This window comes from Pempheris klunzingeri, chromosome 21 (assembly GCF_042242105.1).
Source record: "Pempheris klunzingeri isolate RE-2024b chromosome 21, fPemKlu1.hap1, whole genome shotgun sequence".
NCBI lineage: Eukaryota > Metazoa > Chordata > Actinopteri > Acropomatiformes > Pempheridae > Pempheris > Pempheris klunzingeri.
In genome coordinates this window covers 960001-980482 of record NC_092032.1, presented here as the reverse complement: position 1 = coordinate 980482, position 20482 = coordinate 960001, and the positions used below count along the sequence as shown (strand labels likewise).

Genomic DNA, 20482 nt, shown 5'->3' with positions numbered 1-20482 from the left:
TTTGACATGGAGCCAATCCCCGCTGCCATTGGGTGAGAGCCGGGGTCCACCCTGGGCTGGTCGTCAGCCAATCACAGGCCCAACACAGAGAGACAGAATAATAAAAACACGATATGTTGTTGAGCTGATGTGAAACATTCAATAAATCTTTGTTCACGTCAGAGGCAGGTTAGAAAAACATTTATCTACTTTTTATCATTTGTCAACAGTTTTGTCTGATGAGATCCTCCATAAAGAGTGCACAGCTATCTCATGTTACCAGGCTGTCTCTCTCTCCCTCCCTCCATGTGGCCAGCAGCCTAAATAGAACAGTTTGTTAGAGACCAGCTGACAGAGCAGAGGCCCGCTGCCACTCGCTGACATGGAGAGACAGGAGCAAGCTCTGTTCCGCCTGGAACAAGGTAGGACTACCCTCCACTTTATCCACAGCATGGTCATAATAGTGCACAGTCACAGTCAGCTCCTGCACACACTGCAGCATAGTGACTACACCTCACCGTTACCCACAATACGATACGACTGTGCCATAGCCATCTACAGCTCAGTAATGCAACACGCACCGTGTTAACCTTAACCCTTAACCAGGGTTAACCTTTCACTGTGCACGGTCTGTCAGGGACTGGTCACTTTTCTACAGCCTGCTCAATGCACTGAGAGTGAAAGGCTATCTGAAGATGTCATGAAGTCACTTTTTATCCATTTTTTCAGTCATGAGGGTTCACTGCGAGCAGCACGCCCTTTTTCAGGAATGTCCACTTCATACTTGCACTATGCAACACAAATTTACCCTGTCTCCTGTATCGAAGCAGCTACCCTCTGGTCACACGCTCACGCCAAAGACTCATCTGAGCAGTGCACTGTCTGTATTAAAACCAGACATGGAAAAAGTATTTGAAGATTGTACTCAAGCAAAAGTACTTATCTACTTTAAAAATGACTGACACAAAAGTAAAAGTACTGGTATAAAAATGTAATCAGATAACAGAAATGTACTCACAGTCAATACTGCGTTACATTTTTTAAACGGGGGAGGGGCAATATACCAAAAATACCATGGGCCATAAAACAAACTGCATTAAATGTCAACATACAGACGAGTGAGTAACATCACTCCACCGAGCCCCTGTGTCCAAATCCACAATACACTCCATCTTTGTAGATTCACTTTGCAGCGTGTGCTCACAACTGATGGTCAGTTCTGAACATACAAGTGTCGCCTCACTAGAATTAACCAGACAAAACTCAGACAGTTAAACGAAAATGACCAAAAATATAGAGACGGAGCTCTGGACACTGTGACAGCTACAGCAGGCATCATTAGGCTACACAAACTATATGACTGTCTCTTCAGGAGCAGTCACCAAGACAACCGTGTTCCTCTGTCCCACTATAACCAGTCCACCGTGTCCTCTGTCCCACTATAACCAGTCCACCGTGCCCTCTGTCCCACTATAACCAGTCCACCGTGCCCTCTGTCCCACTATAACCAGTCCACCGTGCCCTCTCTCCCACTAAAACCAGTCCACCGTGCCCTCTGTCCCACTATAACCAGTCCACCGTGTCCTCTGTCCCACTAAGTCCTCTGTCCCACTATAACCAGTCCACCATGCCCTCTGTCCCACTATAACCAGTCCACCGTGTCCTCTGTCCCACTAAGTCCTCTGTCCCACTATAACCAGTCCACCGTGTCCTCTGTCCCACTATAACCAGTCCACCATGTCCTCTGTCCCACTAAGTCCTCTGTCCCACTATAACCAGTCCACCGTGTCCTCTGTCCCACTATAACCAGTCCACCGTGCCCTCTGTCCCACTATAACCAGTCCACCGTGCCCTCTGTCCCACTATAACCAGTCCACCGTGTCCTCTGTCCCACTAAGTCCTCTGTCCCACTATAACCAGTCCACCGTGTCCTCTGTCCCACTAAGTCCTCTGTCCCACTATAACCAGTCCACCGTGTCCCTCTGTCCCACTATAACCAGTCCACCGTGTCCTCTGTCCCACTATAACCAGTCCACCGTGTCCTCTGTCCCACTATAACCAGTCCACCGTGTCCTCTGTCCCACTATAACCAGTCCACCGTGTCCTCTGTCCCACTATAACCAGTCTACCGTGTCCTCTGTCCCACTATAACCAGTCCACCCTGCTTCTCTGTCCCACTATGACCAGTCCACCGTGTCCTCTGTCCCACTATAACCAGTCCACCCTGCTTCTCTGTCCCACTATAACCAGTCCACACAGTTTGACAGGTGGTGGATTAAATCAGTGGATGATTAAACCTTTCCTAAGTAGGCCGGAGTACGATACCCCAAAACAATGTCCCATAATGGTGTTGTCCTTAATTTTGATACAATTCAATCCACTACACTACCAACTTGTAGCTTATGGCTAGGCGTCAGGAGTGTAGAGGCATCCTGTCACGCACACTCGTGCTCACAATATTAACGCACATCTAAAACAGGGAAAATAACAAATGAAGACATGTCTCTATAATAGTATTCTCTAATAGTACTTGAGACATGTCTCTAAAACTGTTTCCAATAAAGGGTTGGCTCTGTCTCCTGTGTCATTAAATACAGTTCAAAAACACTTTATGTGAAAGTACAGCTACCTCAGTATTTCCCTTCTTATGCAAAATGCACCATCTAGCCTTCTACGTTATGAATGACTGCCACACCAGAGGTAGAGTTTTGTTCCTTTCCCATTTGGCTGTGAAGCATACTGTATGATAAAATACATCAATCACAAGAAGCGATTCACTTACAGATCCCACTCTCTTCCTCCACCAACATACAGACCTCAGACCTCTGAACACAGATTTTGCTGAAACACTAGTATGTTCTAAATGGGAAGCAGAGTACATGATATTTTTGGCATTCAGGCTGGCGTGTTTGGTTCACAGTTGTAGGGGACTGATAATAAAAACAGAAGTCATGCTTAGTAAAACAAGAATATGATAGACAACAAAAGTAACTGATGAAAAACTGCTTTAATCAATCTTTCATCGACACTGGTTTGAACAATATCAGCATGAACTTGTGTAGTCTTTAGAGGACTTACATAGCAGTCAGTGCCACGTTGGTGGGTTATTTAAGACTTCGTGTGAAGGCACCATGTGTAGGTTGACAGAGTCCTTTTTACTCCTCCTGTCCTCAGGCTTTGAGCTGCAGTTCCGTCTTGGCCCTACCCTCCAGGGTAAGGAAGTCCAGGTCTACACCAACTACCCAGCCAAAGGCCACAAGTTGGATCGCCTTAAGTTCCATCCTTTGGACTGGGTCTACCCAAACAGCCGGGAGGATGACTGTGATAAATACTGCAGACTGGACTTACTGGTGGCTGGATCCTTCCAGTACTACTTCTCCTGTGGGTAAGTTGCTTTGTCATCCTGACTGCATTATTATTATTATTATCATATGTATTATATCATACTATATCAAAATACAATTTATAACATATTACATTATACTGTAATATATATTATTGTGCATTTTGTCCTACTATCCTTTAGAGTTATGAAATCTAACAAGAATTAGCGATGAAATCACTGAATCATCATTTACAGATTAAATACTTGTTGAGACAGTTAATCTATAGACTTGTTAACCCTAGAACACTATGGTCAGGTGATTTTCGTTAGTGTTGTAGGGTTAATGATCTGTGATCAAACTCACAGACAACGCCTCTGCACAGCTGAAACAAGCAGGATGGCCTCAGGTGTATATTTACTTTACTGATCTGCCTTTAAGAAACTCTAGCTGATCCTAAGAATTTATAAAAAACACCCACGAGGGGGTGCTAAGTCACATCATGGTTACATAAGCCGGCAAGGCAAAATAGTTCTATTATGGAATCATACACTATATTCTATTACATTGTTATTATATTAGTGCACACTGAAACACTCCTGTATAGTCATATGGGCAGATACCTGTGCAACAAGTATATTACACAAAACACAAAAGCACAACCAGGTCCCAGAAGACACTGCAAATACACACACAGCTGGGGTAAGCTTGTTGCTGCCTTGGTTTGTGAATCATGGAGGTGTTTATTTGTGTCTCCGGTGTGTGTCCCTTGGAAACACTTTCTGTTTGTCATCTGTGCTACATGTCCTGTAATAATAACAACAGTTTAGCTTTGCCTACAACACACATATGTCTCCTAAAGGCTAGACTTTCAGGAGATGTGCAGAGCATATTCCTACTCCAAAGCAAATACGCTCTCAGCACCACCTTCAGAGCTCCAGAAGCCAAATCCTGCTCAGTTCTGCTGACAGTAGTTGCTAAAGGTTGATGGTTGACAATCGATCTTAGTACGCATGAGATCACCTGTCATACAGCATATTATTTCAGCATATAAACAATCTTTGTTTAAGAATCAATCAATATTTAATTACAAAGTGCCATTTCCCCACAGCTCTGTGGAGCTTTTCAGGGTCTTGTAGCCCCACAGCTCTTCTGTATGCTTCACTCAGCTCCATTTGGACACACTGGGATAATTAACCTCACCCACTCTAGACTCTACCATAAATATATTAAAAGTTGGTTTTGGACTTGTATTTGAGTGGCAGTTGATGATACGGTCAGCAGGGACACTCCTCCCACCTTGGCAGAATTGAAAAACAAGTGCAGAAAGTGGACTGTGGTGTTCTAGTCATCAAAGAAGCTACACCATGATCTAATGTACACATGTGTGTGTTTACTGTGAGTGCTATATTGTCTATTTGACAGGGATAAAGAGAAAGTGAATGGTGGCTACATTGTCGTTGATCCAGTGCTGAGGGTGGGAGCCACCAATGACGTCCTCCCACTGGACTGCATCAGCAGCCAAACATATCTGGCACAGTGGCTCGGCCCACTGGACAAGTGGCCCAACAGGCTCAGGGTTGCAAAGGAGACTGGTAAGTGGATCAGCATGACAAACTGATGGAGTGACATCAGAGCAATACAGTATCAATGCAATGCAGGTATTACACACAACAACATTAGCAGATACAGCTATTGGGTGTTATGCTATATATTATGTGATTGACTTTATTTAATGCAAGCAGACCTGTAATAACTATAGTACTGTGTGAAGTACTGTGTGAAGAAATGCTATAAAGTAAGGATGCTTTCAAAAATAAAATTGAATTGTTGAGTTTTATTAATTTTGAAAATGCAAAGTGAGCAAACAGAAGAAAAATATAAATCGCATTGATATTTGGTGTGACCACCGTTTGCCCTCAGAACAGCATCAATTCTTCCAGATGCACACCGTTTTTGAAGGAACTCGGCAGGTGGGTTGTTCTGTATTTCCCAGCATTGAGGACACCATTAACTCTGACCAAATCCCCAACTCCATCTGCAGAAATGCAGCTCCAAACTTGCATTGAACCTTCACCAGCTTCACTGTTGCCTGCAGACACTCACCACTGTACCGCTCTCCAGCCCTTCAGTGAACAAACTGCCTCCTGCTGCAGCCAAATATTTCAGATTTTTCCTTATCAGCCCAGAGCACCTGCTGCCATTTTTCTGCTCCCCAGTTCCTGTTTTCGTACATAGTTGAGTCTCTTGGCCATGTTTCCACATGGGAGGTTTGGGTTTTTGGCCACAGTTCTTCCATGAAGACGACTTCTGTACCTGTACCTGGTCCCACTGGTTTCTGCTGGTTCTGAGCTGATGGCACTGCTGGACATCTTCTGATTTCTAAGGGAAGTAAATATAATGTGTCTTTGCTCTGCTGCACTAAGTTTCCATTGAGATACTGGGATAATTGGTTAATCATACACCTGACTATGATCATACCTGTACCTAAAAGATCTGATGCTTTACATTTTGTAGATTGATAAGAATAAACAATTAAATTTTATATTTTTGAAAGCATTCTTACTTTACAGCATTTCTTCACACCCGCCTGAAACTTTTGCACAGTACTGTAGTTATTACATGTCTGCTTGCATCAAATAAAGCAAATCACATAACATGACACTAAATGGTATCCAGAAGAGCTGATGTACCCCATCCATCAGCTCAAGGAACCTGCTGGATTCTGCAGTGTCATAGGAGACTGGAGGTCCCAGAAAGCTTTCTGGCTACAGGAATAAGCGCCTGTTGTGACCCTGCATTATATAAGTAGTTATAGTTTATACACTGCCCATCAGGGCACATGACTAATTAAAGCTGCACAAATCCATATTTATTTATTAACATTAGATTGAACAAATATGTCTAATATGAAAGGGCAGTGATGAACTCACATAGAAAATTCCTCTTTGGTCCGCTCTTTGTAGGCTACAACATGATCCACTTCACCCCGCTGCAGAAGCTTGGTGCGTCTGGCCTCTGCTACTCCATTGCTGATCAGCTGGAGTTAAACCCTGACTTCTCAGCTGAGGGGAAGCACTATACCTGGAGAGACATGGGTGATCTGGTGGAGATGCTGAGGAAAGACTGGAATATGGTCTGCATCACTGATGTGGTCTATAATCACACAGGTAAAGTCATGGATGGATTACTGAACAGGCCCTAGGGGTCTCTGAAAGAGACAGAAAGGACTACAAAAAGATGCAAAAATAACCACAAGTAGACACAAAACAACCACAAAAACATGAAAAATGACTACAAAGAGATGCAACATGATCAGAAAGAGACAACATGATCAGGACATGTTTTGTTCATTTTGCTCGCTGAATGGCTCCTGAAAACGTACACAATTGATGACAAATGTTATGCATGGTTCAAGTTGAAATGAAAACAGAGAAATCATCCAGAGGAACACTTTGGACTACCAATCTTAAACAATACAATATGAAGAAGTTACTTTTTATTATCAAGTTATAGTCACTTGATACAAATCTAGGCTATTCATGAGCAAACATCTGAATAGATGTTGGACTTAAGAGTCACAGATAAGCAGTTACTTTTGGCTGTGGTTACTTAAATAGGATTACATTCAGGAAACCACAGTCTGTATAGCGCAAGTGTATCTAGTCTCCATGATGTCACCATTGGTTTGACATTTTAAAAAGATCGCCATCTTGGTTTTGGAACCAGAAGTGATTGATGCACTTTTCCCCTCATCTGAATGGTTAGGTTTAGACAGGATCCTCCTCTGATTGGTTAGGTTTAGACAGGATCCTCCTCTGATTGGTTAGATTTAGACAGGACCCTTCTCTGAATGATTAGGTTTAGACAGGATCCTCTGATTGGTTAGGTTTAGAAAGGATCCTCTTCTGATTAGTCAGGTTTAGACAGGACCCTCCTCTGATTGGTTAGGTTTAGAAAGGACCCTCCTCTGATTGGTCAGGTTTAGACAGGATCCTCCTCTGATTGGTCAGGTTTAGACAGGACCCTCTTCTGATTGGTGAGGTTTAGAAAGGATCCTCCTCTGATTAGTCAGGTTTAGACAGGACCCTCTTCTGATTGGTGAGGTTTAGAAAGGATCCCCCTCTGATTAGTCAGCTTTAGACAGGACCCTCCTCTGATTGGTGAGGTTTAGACAGGATCCTCCTCTGATTAGTCAGGTTTAGACAGGACCCTCTTCTGATTGGTTAGGTTTAGACAGGACCCTCTTCTGATTGGTTAGGTTTAGACAGGACCCTTTCTGATTGGTCAGATGTAGACAGGACCCTCCTCTGATTGGTTAGGTTTAGACAGGACCCTCCTCTGATTGGTTAGGTTTAGACAGGATCCTCCTCTGATTGGTCAGGTTTAGACAGGACCCCCCTCTTTGGTTAGTCAGCAGGTAGCCCTGCCCTAAAGCCCCCCCTCTTCCTGGTCTATCTTCCTCTAAATGGACCATAATTTACTGTAAACTAGGGACTGAGACCAGAAACTCATCAGGAAAAGGTTTAATGAGCCGATAAATCAGGTGAGAATTCGACTCATGTTCTCATTGACTTCCATCCAATCAGACTTCTGTTTGGACCCAGTGGAGTCGCCCGTTCTGAGAGAGAATGTAGGTTTAAGGCTCTTCAGCATCAGCTTCACTGTTCACACCTGGAAGCTACGTCCACCTCTCCAATGATACAGTCTATGGTATTTAAATATTTACAATGTTTATAAAGATTAAGCAGTGTTGACAGAATCAAAAGCCTTCTTCAGATCTAAGAAGACTTTCCTAACATGTAGTTAAGTTCCACAAAATGCAGTTCACAGTCTGTTCCCAAACCTAAAATATAATGAGTAGAATAGCTTCATGTCCATTCCTCTGATCAGTTGCCTATCTCTCTGCAATCTTAGAGCTAATAGGAAGGAAGGATATCATTAGTAACCTGATTTTTATATTCTGCAAATTGGATTATTTAATGTAATAATCTGTGGTGGTTGTAGTTTTTGAGAAGATATTGGGAACACACTTGTAGGCACTTGTGTGTGATGCATTGTGGTATAATGTGACTATTGTACTCCTCTGCGCTCTATTCTCTTTCTGTCTGCTGCTGCAGTGACTCAATACGATGAGTGAAAACTTATCTTGTCTTATTTTTAACAAGGATAGTGGCAGTGCTGTGTGGAAATAAACCACAGCTGTTGGCCTTTCCAGCAGGCAGCTGTGGTTGTTGCATCACCTTCTCCGTTTCCTCATTGACATTTAGTCTGTATTCATGCTGAAGGTCACATACATAGATAGACTGGTAATGGCAACAGGGTGCACTTTGTAAGGACATGACAACTAGATGTCAGACAGTAAACCTTTCCTCTCACATGCTTTGATGTTTCTGAATTGTATCATCAATATAGTTTAAATTCCTTAAGGTTGCTGGACCAGTGACTTTGTTCATACATTCTTTAACACCTCCACCTGGCATACATCACTGTCATACTGATGTCACCTTGTATTGCATTTATTATTATGCACTGGATATATTGTATATATGTGTCAAAACTTTTACTTTTATATATATTTCTATTTTATTTTACTGATCTTTTTAGATTTGTTTCTATTCTATTGTTAGATTAATCTTTCATTCATTTATTTATTTGTAAGACTAGAAAACTCATGCAGAAGCCATCCCAATGCCACTGCTTCTTGTCTACTAAATTTCCCAAGTTTGCAGTTTCAAGTGACAAGTTCACAATAATTGACTTTAATTGAGCCTCTGAAACTGCCCTTTTGTAAATGAGGAGAGTTGGAGGAGACTTTTTTTTTCACATATATTCATAACTTTCACTGAGCATGTTGCATTTGTCACACTAACAATTAAAGATCAGGTCTTATCTGGCTGAGTATGCCACTAAAGTCCCTGTAGAGCCACTGATTACCTCATGCCTCCACCCCTGGAAAGACTGCCAGCATGGTCAGTAACATCTTGAAAAACATCTAGCCAAAAACATCTCTTTTTATTTCTCACTACTTGCCCCCTGTTGCTGCTGGCAATAACTTCAAGACACTTATGTGTTTGTGTATACTATACTACAATTGTGCTACTATAGAGTAACCACCAGCACAGGACTCTTCTACTGAATGCCCTCATTCAGGTTTATGCACCTTCGTATTCATTACGATCATCCTCTCCTCTCCTCTCCTCTCCTCTCCTCTCCCACCCCCCCTCCCCCACTTCAGCGGTTGACAGTGAATGGATTCACCTCCATCCTGAGTGTGGTTACAACCTGGTTAACTCTCCTTATCTGAAACCAGCATGGCTACTGGACAGAGCTCTTTGGCATCTCAGCTGTGAGGTGGCTGATGGGAAGTATGCTGAACAAGGAGTACCAGCACTCATTCAAGATGAGCAGCATATAAATGTGAGTGTGCATCATCATAATACTCACATGTTGGCACTGAACATATAATTCACCGACAGTAACACGTGGTAAGATTTGTTTTCCATCTGATTTTACAGTTATGAAACATTTGGGTTGAGCTCATGTTTCGGCTCTCAAAAGTCAAAGTTAGGACAAGGTGTTGATACAGGAAATGTCTGCGGCGACTTCAAACACAAGATAAGACGTTTGTTAATGGAGACCACCACCTTTCTCTAACTGTAATCAAAGTGCTTGCACACATTCAGGACTCTGCTGTTGTCCACTTTATACGCCCACCATCCACCCTGACCACCTCCCAATGACTCCAAAAACATTGTCTGTGAGCGTAATTCAGCCAGCGGTTCTGTTTGTCACCACACTGTAACTGGAAAAACAAATTTGTAGAAGTGAAGGCAGGAGACAGGGTTGTGTAATGACACATGTTCAGGTTACTTGTAGTGCTGAGCCCACTAGAATATGACACTCAGCCCTGCAGCGCTTTTAGCTCATTGTTTTTGTTGCTGTTACACACAGACTGCATGGTGAGTCTCACATCACGTATACATCTGTATGAGCCATGTATAACTCAGATCAGGAGACCATTCTGTCATTGGAGCACCAGGCACACCATGTAAGACAGTGTGGCAAGGCACAATCCAGACGGTAGGTACAATCTCCAAATCCAGGTGAGGGGCAAGAGGTGAGTGCAACAATGTGCAACACAGGAGGGTTAGTGATAAAGCGTCAGTGGGGTTCACTGATGGTGATGAGGGTGTATTTGTCTTCATAGCCATGTGTAGCTTTGTTGCACCAAGGTGACACCAGGATGCATCGCTATGCTGCAGCTCAGCAGTGAAACACTGTCTGTGAGGGAATGAACTGTGCAAGATACCAACAGACTATATGGTTCATTTACACACAGAGCAAGTGAAACATGATTGATTGACTGAACATTGTCTTAAGAATCTGATGGGACTTTTGTGTGTGTGTGTGTGTGTGTGTGTGTGTCAGGCTCTGCGGGGTGTCCTGTGGCAGCAGGTCTTCTCCAGGCTCAGGCTGTGGGAGTTCCTGCAGGTCAGAGTGGACGAAGCTGTGGAGCAGTTCAGACAGCTGCTACTGACCGGTGAGATATCATTTGATTCATTTCAAAAATGATATGTTCGGTAAGTTAAGTGTTTGAGTGTTTTAAACATGGTTAAAACACATGATTATCTTAGTCATAGTAGTAGTTAGTAGTTATCTTATCTTAGTATTCAAAGCAAAAATGTATTTAGTTTTTGTAAATATGCAAGGGTGAGAATAACATGAACACCTGTACAATTCTATTTTTCAGTCCATTGTAATTACCATGTCATTTTTGGATGGTGCAGTCATTTTAAATGAAATACCACACACTCTATTCCATTGCAGTCTGTGGAGACACTGTGTGTGTGTGTGTGTGTGTGTGTGTGTGTGTGATTCTGTGCCCATCCAGGTAGCTCAGGTGTTAGGTCCAGTCCAGAGTGTCAGAAGCAGCCGAAGATTTCACCAGACCCTCTACACCGACGCTTTGGAAAGACAGTGGATATGAGCTCAGTCCTGAGTATTTCTACAGCTCACAGGTGAGTCTGGCCTTCACATACCCCTTCACACCCCCCCCACCCCCACCCACCCAAGTGGGGAGTCACAGTGTGTTGGTGTTGGGAGACTGGAAATGAACTATTACATCATCATATAAGAAGATCAGCTATATAGATAGATATAGTCAGCTAGATAGATAGATAGATAGATAGATAGATAGATAGATAGATAGATAGATAGATAGATAGATAGATAGATAGATAGATAGATAGATAGATAGATAGATAGATAGATAGATAGATAGGATGGGAGGTGAATGCATGGGAAGCCTTCCTTTAACAGTGAATCAGTGAATTCTCTCTCTCCCTCTCACTGGTGACAGTCTGAGCCCATCAGACATCCAGGAGTGTTGTACCTGTTTCAGAAAGACACTGGAGGAGCTGAACTTGGAATTGTATGAGGAGATGAACCAGCACACAGAGCAGGTGTGTGTGTGTCCTGTGTGTGTGTGTGTGTCCTCTGTGTGTGTGATTTGGGCAGGAGGACAGATTTGGTTTCAGTGTTTGCTGGTCAACATTGTTTTGGTTCAGGCTTTTTGTTGAAATGCTGTTTTTTTCTCCTCAGGCCACTAGCTGCATTGTGGAACACGTATTTTATGAGCGTCTCTCTGATCAGGGGCCTAAGCTGGGTGTGGTCACAAGGGAACACCCTCTGTGTCCCAGGTAACTATCTTAAATCTTGATTATTTTACTACGTGGAGATGAGAAATGGTGACACTGGGTGTGGACCTGGTTTTGACTGGGACATAAAGATGACAAGAAAAACGAGACACAAGGAGAAGTCAGAGGACAAAAGTGTATAGAAAACTGAGAAGTGTGTTCTGAGGAAATTATTATTATCTGATTATTATTAGAGGTGTAATAAACCTGGTTCTTTAGTATTTCCTCTGTCACTGTGCCCCCTCCAGGTATTTTATCTTCCCATTTGAGGAGATGACCTTTGTCGAAGAAATGCAGCTGATGGAGCAGAGGGAGAAGGCGTGTCGCTTCCTGGCCCATGATGGCTTTGTCAAAGGAAGAGAGCTGCTTGGGAACTTTGCTGGACCAGGTAACATGTCAGGGTCAGCAGTGACTACTGCCTCGTCCTTCTTCTTCATGCCTTAGTGATTCATTTGTAGTCAGAGAAATACATGAGACTGATTGCTGTTCCGTCTACTAGTAGTAGTAGTTGTGTTTGTATCATTACTATTGATATTAGTGTAATAGTTTGAAGGTTCATTTCTTTGCCAGGTTAGCACAGTGAAATGCAGGAAGTCCCTGTGTACTACATAAAGAACTATTTCTGAACTACGTTTGGTGGAGAGTTAAAGGTTCTCAGTCAAAACAAACCCCACACCTCCTTATCAGTCCAACCAGGAGAAGAGACAAAGTCAGAAGCACAATCAAAGATTAAAAGAAAAAGAAAAGAAAAGCAGGAACACTGAACACAGGTAGAAATTGCTGGAACGCTTGACACAACAGTATGCAGACAAACTGGCACTGAGGGGGGAAACAGACTAAATACATTGGGGAGGGGAGGGTGAAGAAGGACAGCTGAAACTAATTAAACAATCACACAGGCAGGAAACACACAAGGGCAGGAAGCTAAGGATCTGAGATGAGAGGAGAGGTCTTTTTTTTCTTTTCAATAATATCATACTGCTAATGTTTTAGTCACACTCCTATTGTTAGTGCTATAGTCACTGCTGGTACGTTGGTTGCTGTTTGTGTTGTCTCTCTCTCTCTCTCTCTCTCTCTCTCTCTCTGTCCAAACTCCACCCAACACACACCCCTACAGGAGCCGCCCACATTGAGCCTGGGTCTGTTCCAGGTTTCTTCTGAGATAACGCGCTATATAAATAAAGATTGATTGATTGATTGATTGAAGTGAGAATGACAAAGTGATGACAGAATGAATGAATGAAGCAATAACAATCTAAGAAGCAGGGTGTGACGCCACATGTAGACTGTACTCCTCTGCATTAGTGTCATACTTTCAGTTTTCTGTCAATGTTATATGGCTGAGAACAGTGAGTGACACCTGCCACAGCCCACATGTGCTTTATTTATATTCGTCTGTCGGTCTATGATACCAGGAACTTTGGTGGTCTGACTTTTCATATAGCACCATCATCTGTCCAATACTTTGGTCTGTCACCAAATACCTGCAAAAGTGATGGCATTTCCATGAACCTGTGTTCAAGAGGGTGAACACAGTAAAAATTATCTGCTGAAGCATCAGCATGTTAGTGCTGTCATTTTGAGCACCATGGGGAATATTGTGAGACTGCTTGGCAGGAACCCGTGTACATGTTAGCATGTGCATGCTCGAACACATGACGAACAAAACAAGGACTGGCTCACTGAAACTAGTCCACAGTGCTAGTAGATGTCAAAAACTCCAGGGTGCCTTTAATGACGCCAAAGGCAGTCAGATTCAACCAAAATAGATATAAAGACATGTGTACTACCCATGTATCAATCTGCCATCTCTTTCTCTCGTGTTGTCTGCAGGCTCAGAGGTCTACTTGCGGAGAGAACTAGTCTGCAAGGACGACACTATCAAGCTTCGTTACGGAGAGAAACCAGAGGACTGTCCTTACCTGTGGACTCACATGAGGACATATACAGAGATCACAGCCAGGATCTTCTCTGGTGTACGCCTGCTCAACTGCCTGTCCACTCCTCTGCACGTGGCAGAGGTATTTATTCTCCAAGCGCTCCTTCTGTTCGGTGTGACCACAGCTGTACGGTCAGCATACATGCTCTTACAGATGTTACATGGAACTTGTTTTGTCAGATTAGTCACAATATGCTGCACATCTGTCACCAGTGACACCAGGAACATTTCCAGTCACATCGAGCTTTAAGCTGAAATTCGTGGCATCCAAATGAACAACACTTCTGCTGGGCAGACTCTGTATGTTGTGAGCAAGATTTTAATCCTGAATCAGTGAATCAAAGTTGCCATTTGGTATTCAGTTTGAGGTATTCTTGTTTGAGGCCCACCGTGTGATGCAGTGTTGAAGTGTTCCTTTAACACTACTGTACTGCACAAGTGCAGCCCAGCCTCTGTCAGTGTTTCTTGCCAATATCAAAGGACAAAATGGATCAGGGGCTCCGCCTTTATTTCCCACTGTGAGCAGATCAAACCCTCAATCAATGTGCACATGTGAGCACAGTAGCTGTACGTTTTAGCCATTCACAAAGGGTGATATAAGGGGAATGTAAACGGTAAATAAAAATGTACATTGTCTGCCCAGCTCATAAGATGGTTTAATACTTTTTTTGGTGCGGTGCTGCAGAAAAAAAACAAGCAGCCCCAGTGTCCTGGCTGTAAACTAGTGGTTAACTTCTCAGCAGAAGAGATCAGTCACAGACTGATAAAATCCTGCACTTATTTTCAGCGATGTCCCATTCGGTCTTAGGGGAATCTTTCGTTTGCACTTGTCCACACGGGTCCACATTGTCCACATGAGTGTGGAGGTCCTGACTGAAAGAAGCTGCTCTGGAGCTTTTTGATCAGCCGGTCTCCCTCAACATGTAGTTTGCTGTAAATGTTTACATTTCCATTTTTTAAGCAGTTTGAAGAGTAATGTAACATGAAAACAGGTCATTGATAGTGTTTTACTGCCCCCTCTGGTTGAAAGTGTGTTCGTCCTTTGACCACTGTGGGGTGTGGTCACAAGTGTGCTTGGCTGCACCTGTAACCACACCCCACAGTGATGCCCTATTTTTCATGAAATAGGGTGACACGGAATATTTCATACAAATGTTTAATAGGGCCCACACAGACAGTCCGGCCATGGAAACAACTACGGCCCCTCTTATCACCTGTACTTATGATAATGAATAATGGCAGCAAAGATCGTTGCAGCAGATGAAAGGTTGTAGGCTGGTATGGTGGCTTGTTAAGAAAAGCCTTTAGCCGTGCTGGACTCCAGGTTAACTGCTGTGTACTTTATGTTGTTGGTCCCTGCAGGCGATGCTTGCAGCAGCCAGAGCCATCAGGCCTAACCTCTATGTGATAGCTGAGCTCATTACTGGCAGTCAGCTTATTGTCAATGTCTTTGTAAACCGTCTGGGAATCACCAGTTTGGTGCGAGGTACTGACCCCGACCCCCCCGCCTCGCTCCACTCTGCTCACTGCTCTGCTGGAACATGCACAGTCCAGACAGGGCACTGCACTAAATCTCCTCTTCTCTGTCTCTTTGCTCTTTTTGTTCTGCATCCTTTGGCTTGCTTGTGTAACTGCATCTGACGTGCACATGCATGTTCCGTATTGTCGCTATTTCTGTCTGTCATATTCAAATGTGTTTTAATACACATTTATACCCATGGCTGCTTTATTATTTTAACCTGGTTCCCGAATCCCATCAACCAAAACCATGGCTCATCATCATGCTACATCTTCAATCCTTTCTCTTTTGTTTTTGCACGTCCGCTCTGTCTATCCACACATCCCCTTCACCCCCCATCCTTCCTCTCTCTCATGTTGCCACTCTTTGTCCTGTATCTCCATCTACCGCCTTCATCTCTGGTCTTAACTCTGTGCCCCCCTTTGAATGGTGCTGGGGTGACCCTGCTGCCTGTGTTTGCTGTGTTGTGGCTCTGCAGCACATGCTCGAACAGGCTCGTTCTCTGAGGCCAGACCTGTATGTGGTGGCTGAGCTGATCAAAAGCAGTGAGGAGCTGCAAAGTGAATGTGTGACTAGGCTGGCCATTACCTCACTTATAAGAGGTAAGCAACCACAAAGCATCGTACGTGTAGTTTGGAGTGTTACATGGCTGCTGTGATTCAGGTTTCTGTTGCTCGTGAGTTACAGCTGCACACTGTGAGAATAATGCTGAAAGCCTGCTGTTTCCAAATAATAGGAACTTCTCTCCAAGTCACAACCTTCCTTCCAACAGCCAGTCACAGAGTTTTCCTGTTCTAATCAGTGTTACTTATCGAACACATTGTGTGTCTCCTTGAAGTCTGTGTTCACACTCAGACCCCAGTGAAGTTTTTTGCAGTGTGTGATACAATGTGAATGATGTGAAATTCACGCATTGCTTTAAAATGAAAATGATTTAACTTGAGCCGGCCATTCAAAGCCATGGTCAAAGCTTGCTCTTTTGGTGTGAACACACAGGGCACTAACCTGAGATAAACATGAGATAAACCCAATTGAGACGCACACATAGAAAAACAAGTCCATAGTACCACTAGAGTCAGACCTTAGACCTCCTGACTAAGGTCGTTAAAAGCATCGACACCTCGATACATCTTTAAAATGAATCATACATTTGGTAATATCAAAAGTACTGAAGCTTGTGTAAGTGTACAATTACAGTGAAAATGATTAATGACGCTCCGAGCGAGCTTCTGTAACGTTAGCAGTTATCCTTAACATTAAGTTAGTAATTTTTTTACCAGCTAATGTTAGCTGGCTAGCTTGCACAGTGGTTAACCTAGTTAACATGCCGACACTAGTTAAGTTAATCACGTTGTTGGCAGTGACAGCTGTGGTTAAGCGCCATAACGTCACATACTTCCAACATGAGATGGCTTTCCCAGCCAGCGTTAACATGTTTGATTCCATTAAAACACACCCTGGTACATTTGCCCAGTTAGCGGGTTCATTTGGGCCGGTGTGAGAGCTGTTTGGTGAACCCTGGTACAGACCAGACAACCCAACTGAGTCTGATTGAAATGCTGCCTAGGAGTCCACCTGCAGCAGACTCTGGCGACGCATTTGTGGCATGAAAGCAGACAAAAAAATCACAGGATTATATGATAGCAGAAATGGGATTTTAACAGGAGTTCAGCAGCTAAACTAATAAATCCATGTGACGACTGAGAGCTCCTCAGGAAGCCAGCTCATAATCCATCTGTATCTGAGCGACACGATCATGCGCATCAGAAAGCGAGTGGGGCCTTTCCCTCATCAGTCAGACAATCAGACAGTCTATCACTGCTGTCATTTTTTGTGTCCATGGGTTCCAATGAATTAACATAATTTCAAATGTTTTGGAATGTGCTCAATGACTTTTCTGTACCAGTACTGTTTGCTGGTTGAGAACTTGTTTTTCCTTTTGCTGTGGTATGGAAGGAGGTATTAAGGACTGATTTTTGTAATAGTATTGTATGGAAGTTCAAAATTCTGGTATTGTCATGACCACCACCATTATTTTGGTGTTCAGCTTTAAAGAGCTCTGGCTGGGTTAAATCATTAGTGGCCACAGCCAGATGAGCAAGTACAAAACATGTACAGTATAAGAGAAGAAGGGAAGAGAGAGATTCCTGACCCGAGTGCACATTTGAAAAATCGAAATATTAGATATTAGTTTCAATGTACAGTAGAGCGCAAAGGTTTTAGGCTGGTGTGAAAAAATGCTGTAAAATAAGAATGCTTTCAAAATTATTAAATTGAACTATTATTCAATTTTTATATTATTTTCATCACTTAATAAAATGCAAAGTGAGCGAACAGAAGAAAAATCTAAATCAAATCAATATTTGCTGAGACCACCCTGTGAAGGAACTCAACGCAGCCCGTTTCTTTGTTCTTCTTCAAAAGAGCTTGAACAGCACATGTTGAAACCCCAGTCTGCTCTGAAATCTTTGCCTGGCAGAGACCTTCCTGCTGCAGTAGAACCACCTGGTGTCTTGTTGCTGTGTTCAGTCTGAACATCATCAAGCTGTCTTCACCAACCTCACCTTGGTGGTAGAGTTTGGCTGTTCCTCACCCAGTTTTAATCCTCCTACAGCTCTTTCTGTTTCACTTAGTGACTGTTTCAACCTACATATGAAACTGAGGATCATCAGCACCTGTTTGGTAGAACTGGTTAATAATACACCTGAATATGATTTTGACTTTGTGTAAGTGTACCTGAAGAACTGATGCTGTTTTGAAGGTGAAGGGTGGTCACACCAAATATTGATATGATTCAGATTTGTCTCACTCACTTTGCATATTTTTGAAAGCGTTCTTACTTTACATCATTTCTTCACACCTGCCTAACACTTGTACAGTACTGTATATTTAACATCACATTGCCTGCTAGTAAGCAAACCCACAGTGGAAGGAACTAGCACTTAACAGCATTTGAAAGAGTCTGCATGTTGCAGCCTTACTTGCTGATTTGAGCTTGCATGTTTTCATGTATAGTAAACGGTGTCTTGATCACTGAGGTGACTCATGTGATGTGTCCTCTCTCCCCTCTGTCTCTCCGTCAGACGCTGTGGGTGCTGCAGACGGTCAGGAGGACAGGAGCTGGCTGTCCTGGTATGGCAGGGAGCCTGTAGGTGCCTTTCTCCAGCCCAGTCTTCGGCCTCTGATCCCAGCTGTCGCTCACACAATGTTCATGGACACCAACCCTGACAATCACAGTCCCATCCAGGTCTGCTCTCACAGAGAATCATACTGCCAAATCTACTAACAGTCCGTCCTACCGTGTCTGTGTGTACTTGCTGTTTGGATCATGTGACCTGTTACCGCTTGTGATCAACTATTCCAAAACTACAGTAACTATACAAGACCCCAAGAACGTATTTCGGAGGTCATGAACTATTTAAACGTGGCATGCTAAACATAAAATCACAGGTATGTGTGGGTTTGCATCAGCAGAAACAATAAATACAGCATCCATACACTGTAGGAACACTTTCAGGTCTTAACTTAATAAGAATAATCATGACTTCATCTAAATCTGGGAATAATGGTGCACAGTTTGAGACAATCTCTCACACATACACTCAGTAGTTCACATAACTGCCAGAAATAGCAGAAAGCGAGAGAGAGAAGTTCAAACTTCAGCTCCTCTCTCGCCTCCGCACAGCTGGCCGATCATGGAGTGAAGCAGGTGTGAGTGCTTGTCAGTTTCAGAAATGGTTGGACGTGTGATTCACATGGTTCTGGTGGGACAGTCATTATATAATGACACATGATAAGGTCCTTTTCACAGAGGTGTGTTTCCTCACATTGTTCTCACGTGCTGATGGAATGATAGCACAGCGAACAGGGGGGCCACCGAGCAGGGCTGACCATGATGATCAGCTTTGGTTCAAATGTTTGTACGTAGCTGAGTTGAAGCTAAGAGCTGGCCTGTGGTTTCCGGAGGGGATCAAAACAAGCACGACTGGTTGTCTCCGGGATGTTACTGCTTCACATCAGAGGACATCTGCATAAAGTTAAACCTTTGTTGACGAAGAGTTAAACTTTTGTCAACAAAGGTTTTACTGCGGGGAGCTGCGGGGGACCATGAATCACTTGGGGTGGGGCCAGGCCGCTCTTCCATTCCCACAAGGCTTTTAATTGTATTTTAGAAGGATAAATAGAGAGAGAGGCAGAGGGAGAAAGACTGATGAATACTGAATTTATATGCAGAGATGTTGTCACAGATGTGACACAGAGACCAGTGATTCTATTGTCAGGGTGAACAATAGAATCAGTGCATGGATGTGGGGCATGGGTGCTGTGGAGGTGCTGAGGTGGATGTCAGCTGTAGGAAGGGAGACAGAAGTGTCCCACTAAAGGCTCGGCAGCCCCGATGGGCCGACTCACTGAGGAGCTGCAGCCTTCCTGCCCACTTCCTGCCTGGGGAGGAGAAAACACAAGCAGGCCAGGCAGAGCAGATACCATAGATGGTAAACAGGAGACTGACGTCAGCCAGGCACAGCCGCATACCCCACCCCCCTGTGGAGGATCCTGATCCTCCATTTACATCTCCTGCAGCCTGGCCCCTCCCCTCATGAATCAAGCCCGTCAGGTACCCCTGCAGCACGACCTGGAGAAGTTGACAAAGGTTTAACTATATGCAGATTACCTCTAATGTGCAGCAGCAACAAACTGGAGTCAACCTGTCGTGCATGTTCTGATCCCCTAAGGAAGCAGATGTACAGCTCTTAGCTTCAACTCAGCTATTTACATTTGAACCAAATGTATGAGACGGATTCCCTGTTCAGTATGCTGATATTTTAACAAGGGAGCTGTCTGTGAAAACAATGTGTGGAAGCACTGTGTCAGTATAGCAGAAATATAAGGATGGTTAAGGATGTGCTCAGTTAAACATGTAAGCTTGAGGAACCCTGAACAACTATAATCACTTTTGAAGGCCAGCTTGGTCAGACAACATGTAGTACAAACCACCTGTTTCTTCAAAGAAAAGATAGATAGT

The 20482-nt window shown here is 43.5% G+C and overlaps 1 protein-coding gene across 2 annotated transcripts in view; it reads left to right on the top strand.

Moving 5' to 3' along the window:
- The first annotated feature begins 324 nt into the window (after positions 1–324).
- The window catches only part of LOC139221037 (glycogen debranching enzyme-like), a 36674-nt gene continuing 16516 nt past the window's right edge, over positions 325–20482 (top strand). The window contains exons 1-13 of one of the 2 annotated variants that reach the window (XM_070852942.1): positions 325–401; positions 3154–3364; positions 4728–4897; positions 6269–6472; positions 9541–9722; positions 10734–10845; positions 11197–11323; positions 11665–11767; positions 11907–12004; positions 12250–12389; positions 13835–14022; positions 15938–16061; positions 18543–18706. In XM_070852942.1, coding sequence (XP_070709043.1) covers positions 362–401; positions 3154–3364; positions 4728–4897; positions 6269–6472; positions 9541–9722; positions 10734–10845; positions 11197–11323; positions 11665–11767; positions 11907–12004; positions 12250–12389; positions 13835–14022; positions 15938–16061; positions 18543–18706 — 1863 coding nt within the window. In that variant the 5' untranslated portion in view covers positions 325–361. Of the gene's footprint in view, positions 402–3153; positions 3365–4727; positions 4898–6268; positions 6473–9540; positions 9723–10733; positions 10846–11196; positions 11324–11664; positions 11768–11906; positions 12005–12249; positions 12390–13834; positions 14023–15302; positions 15427–15937; positions 16062–18542; positions 18707–20482 lie in introns of both variants that reach the window. The other variant, XM_070852941.1, reaches the window with a different exon arrangement.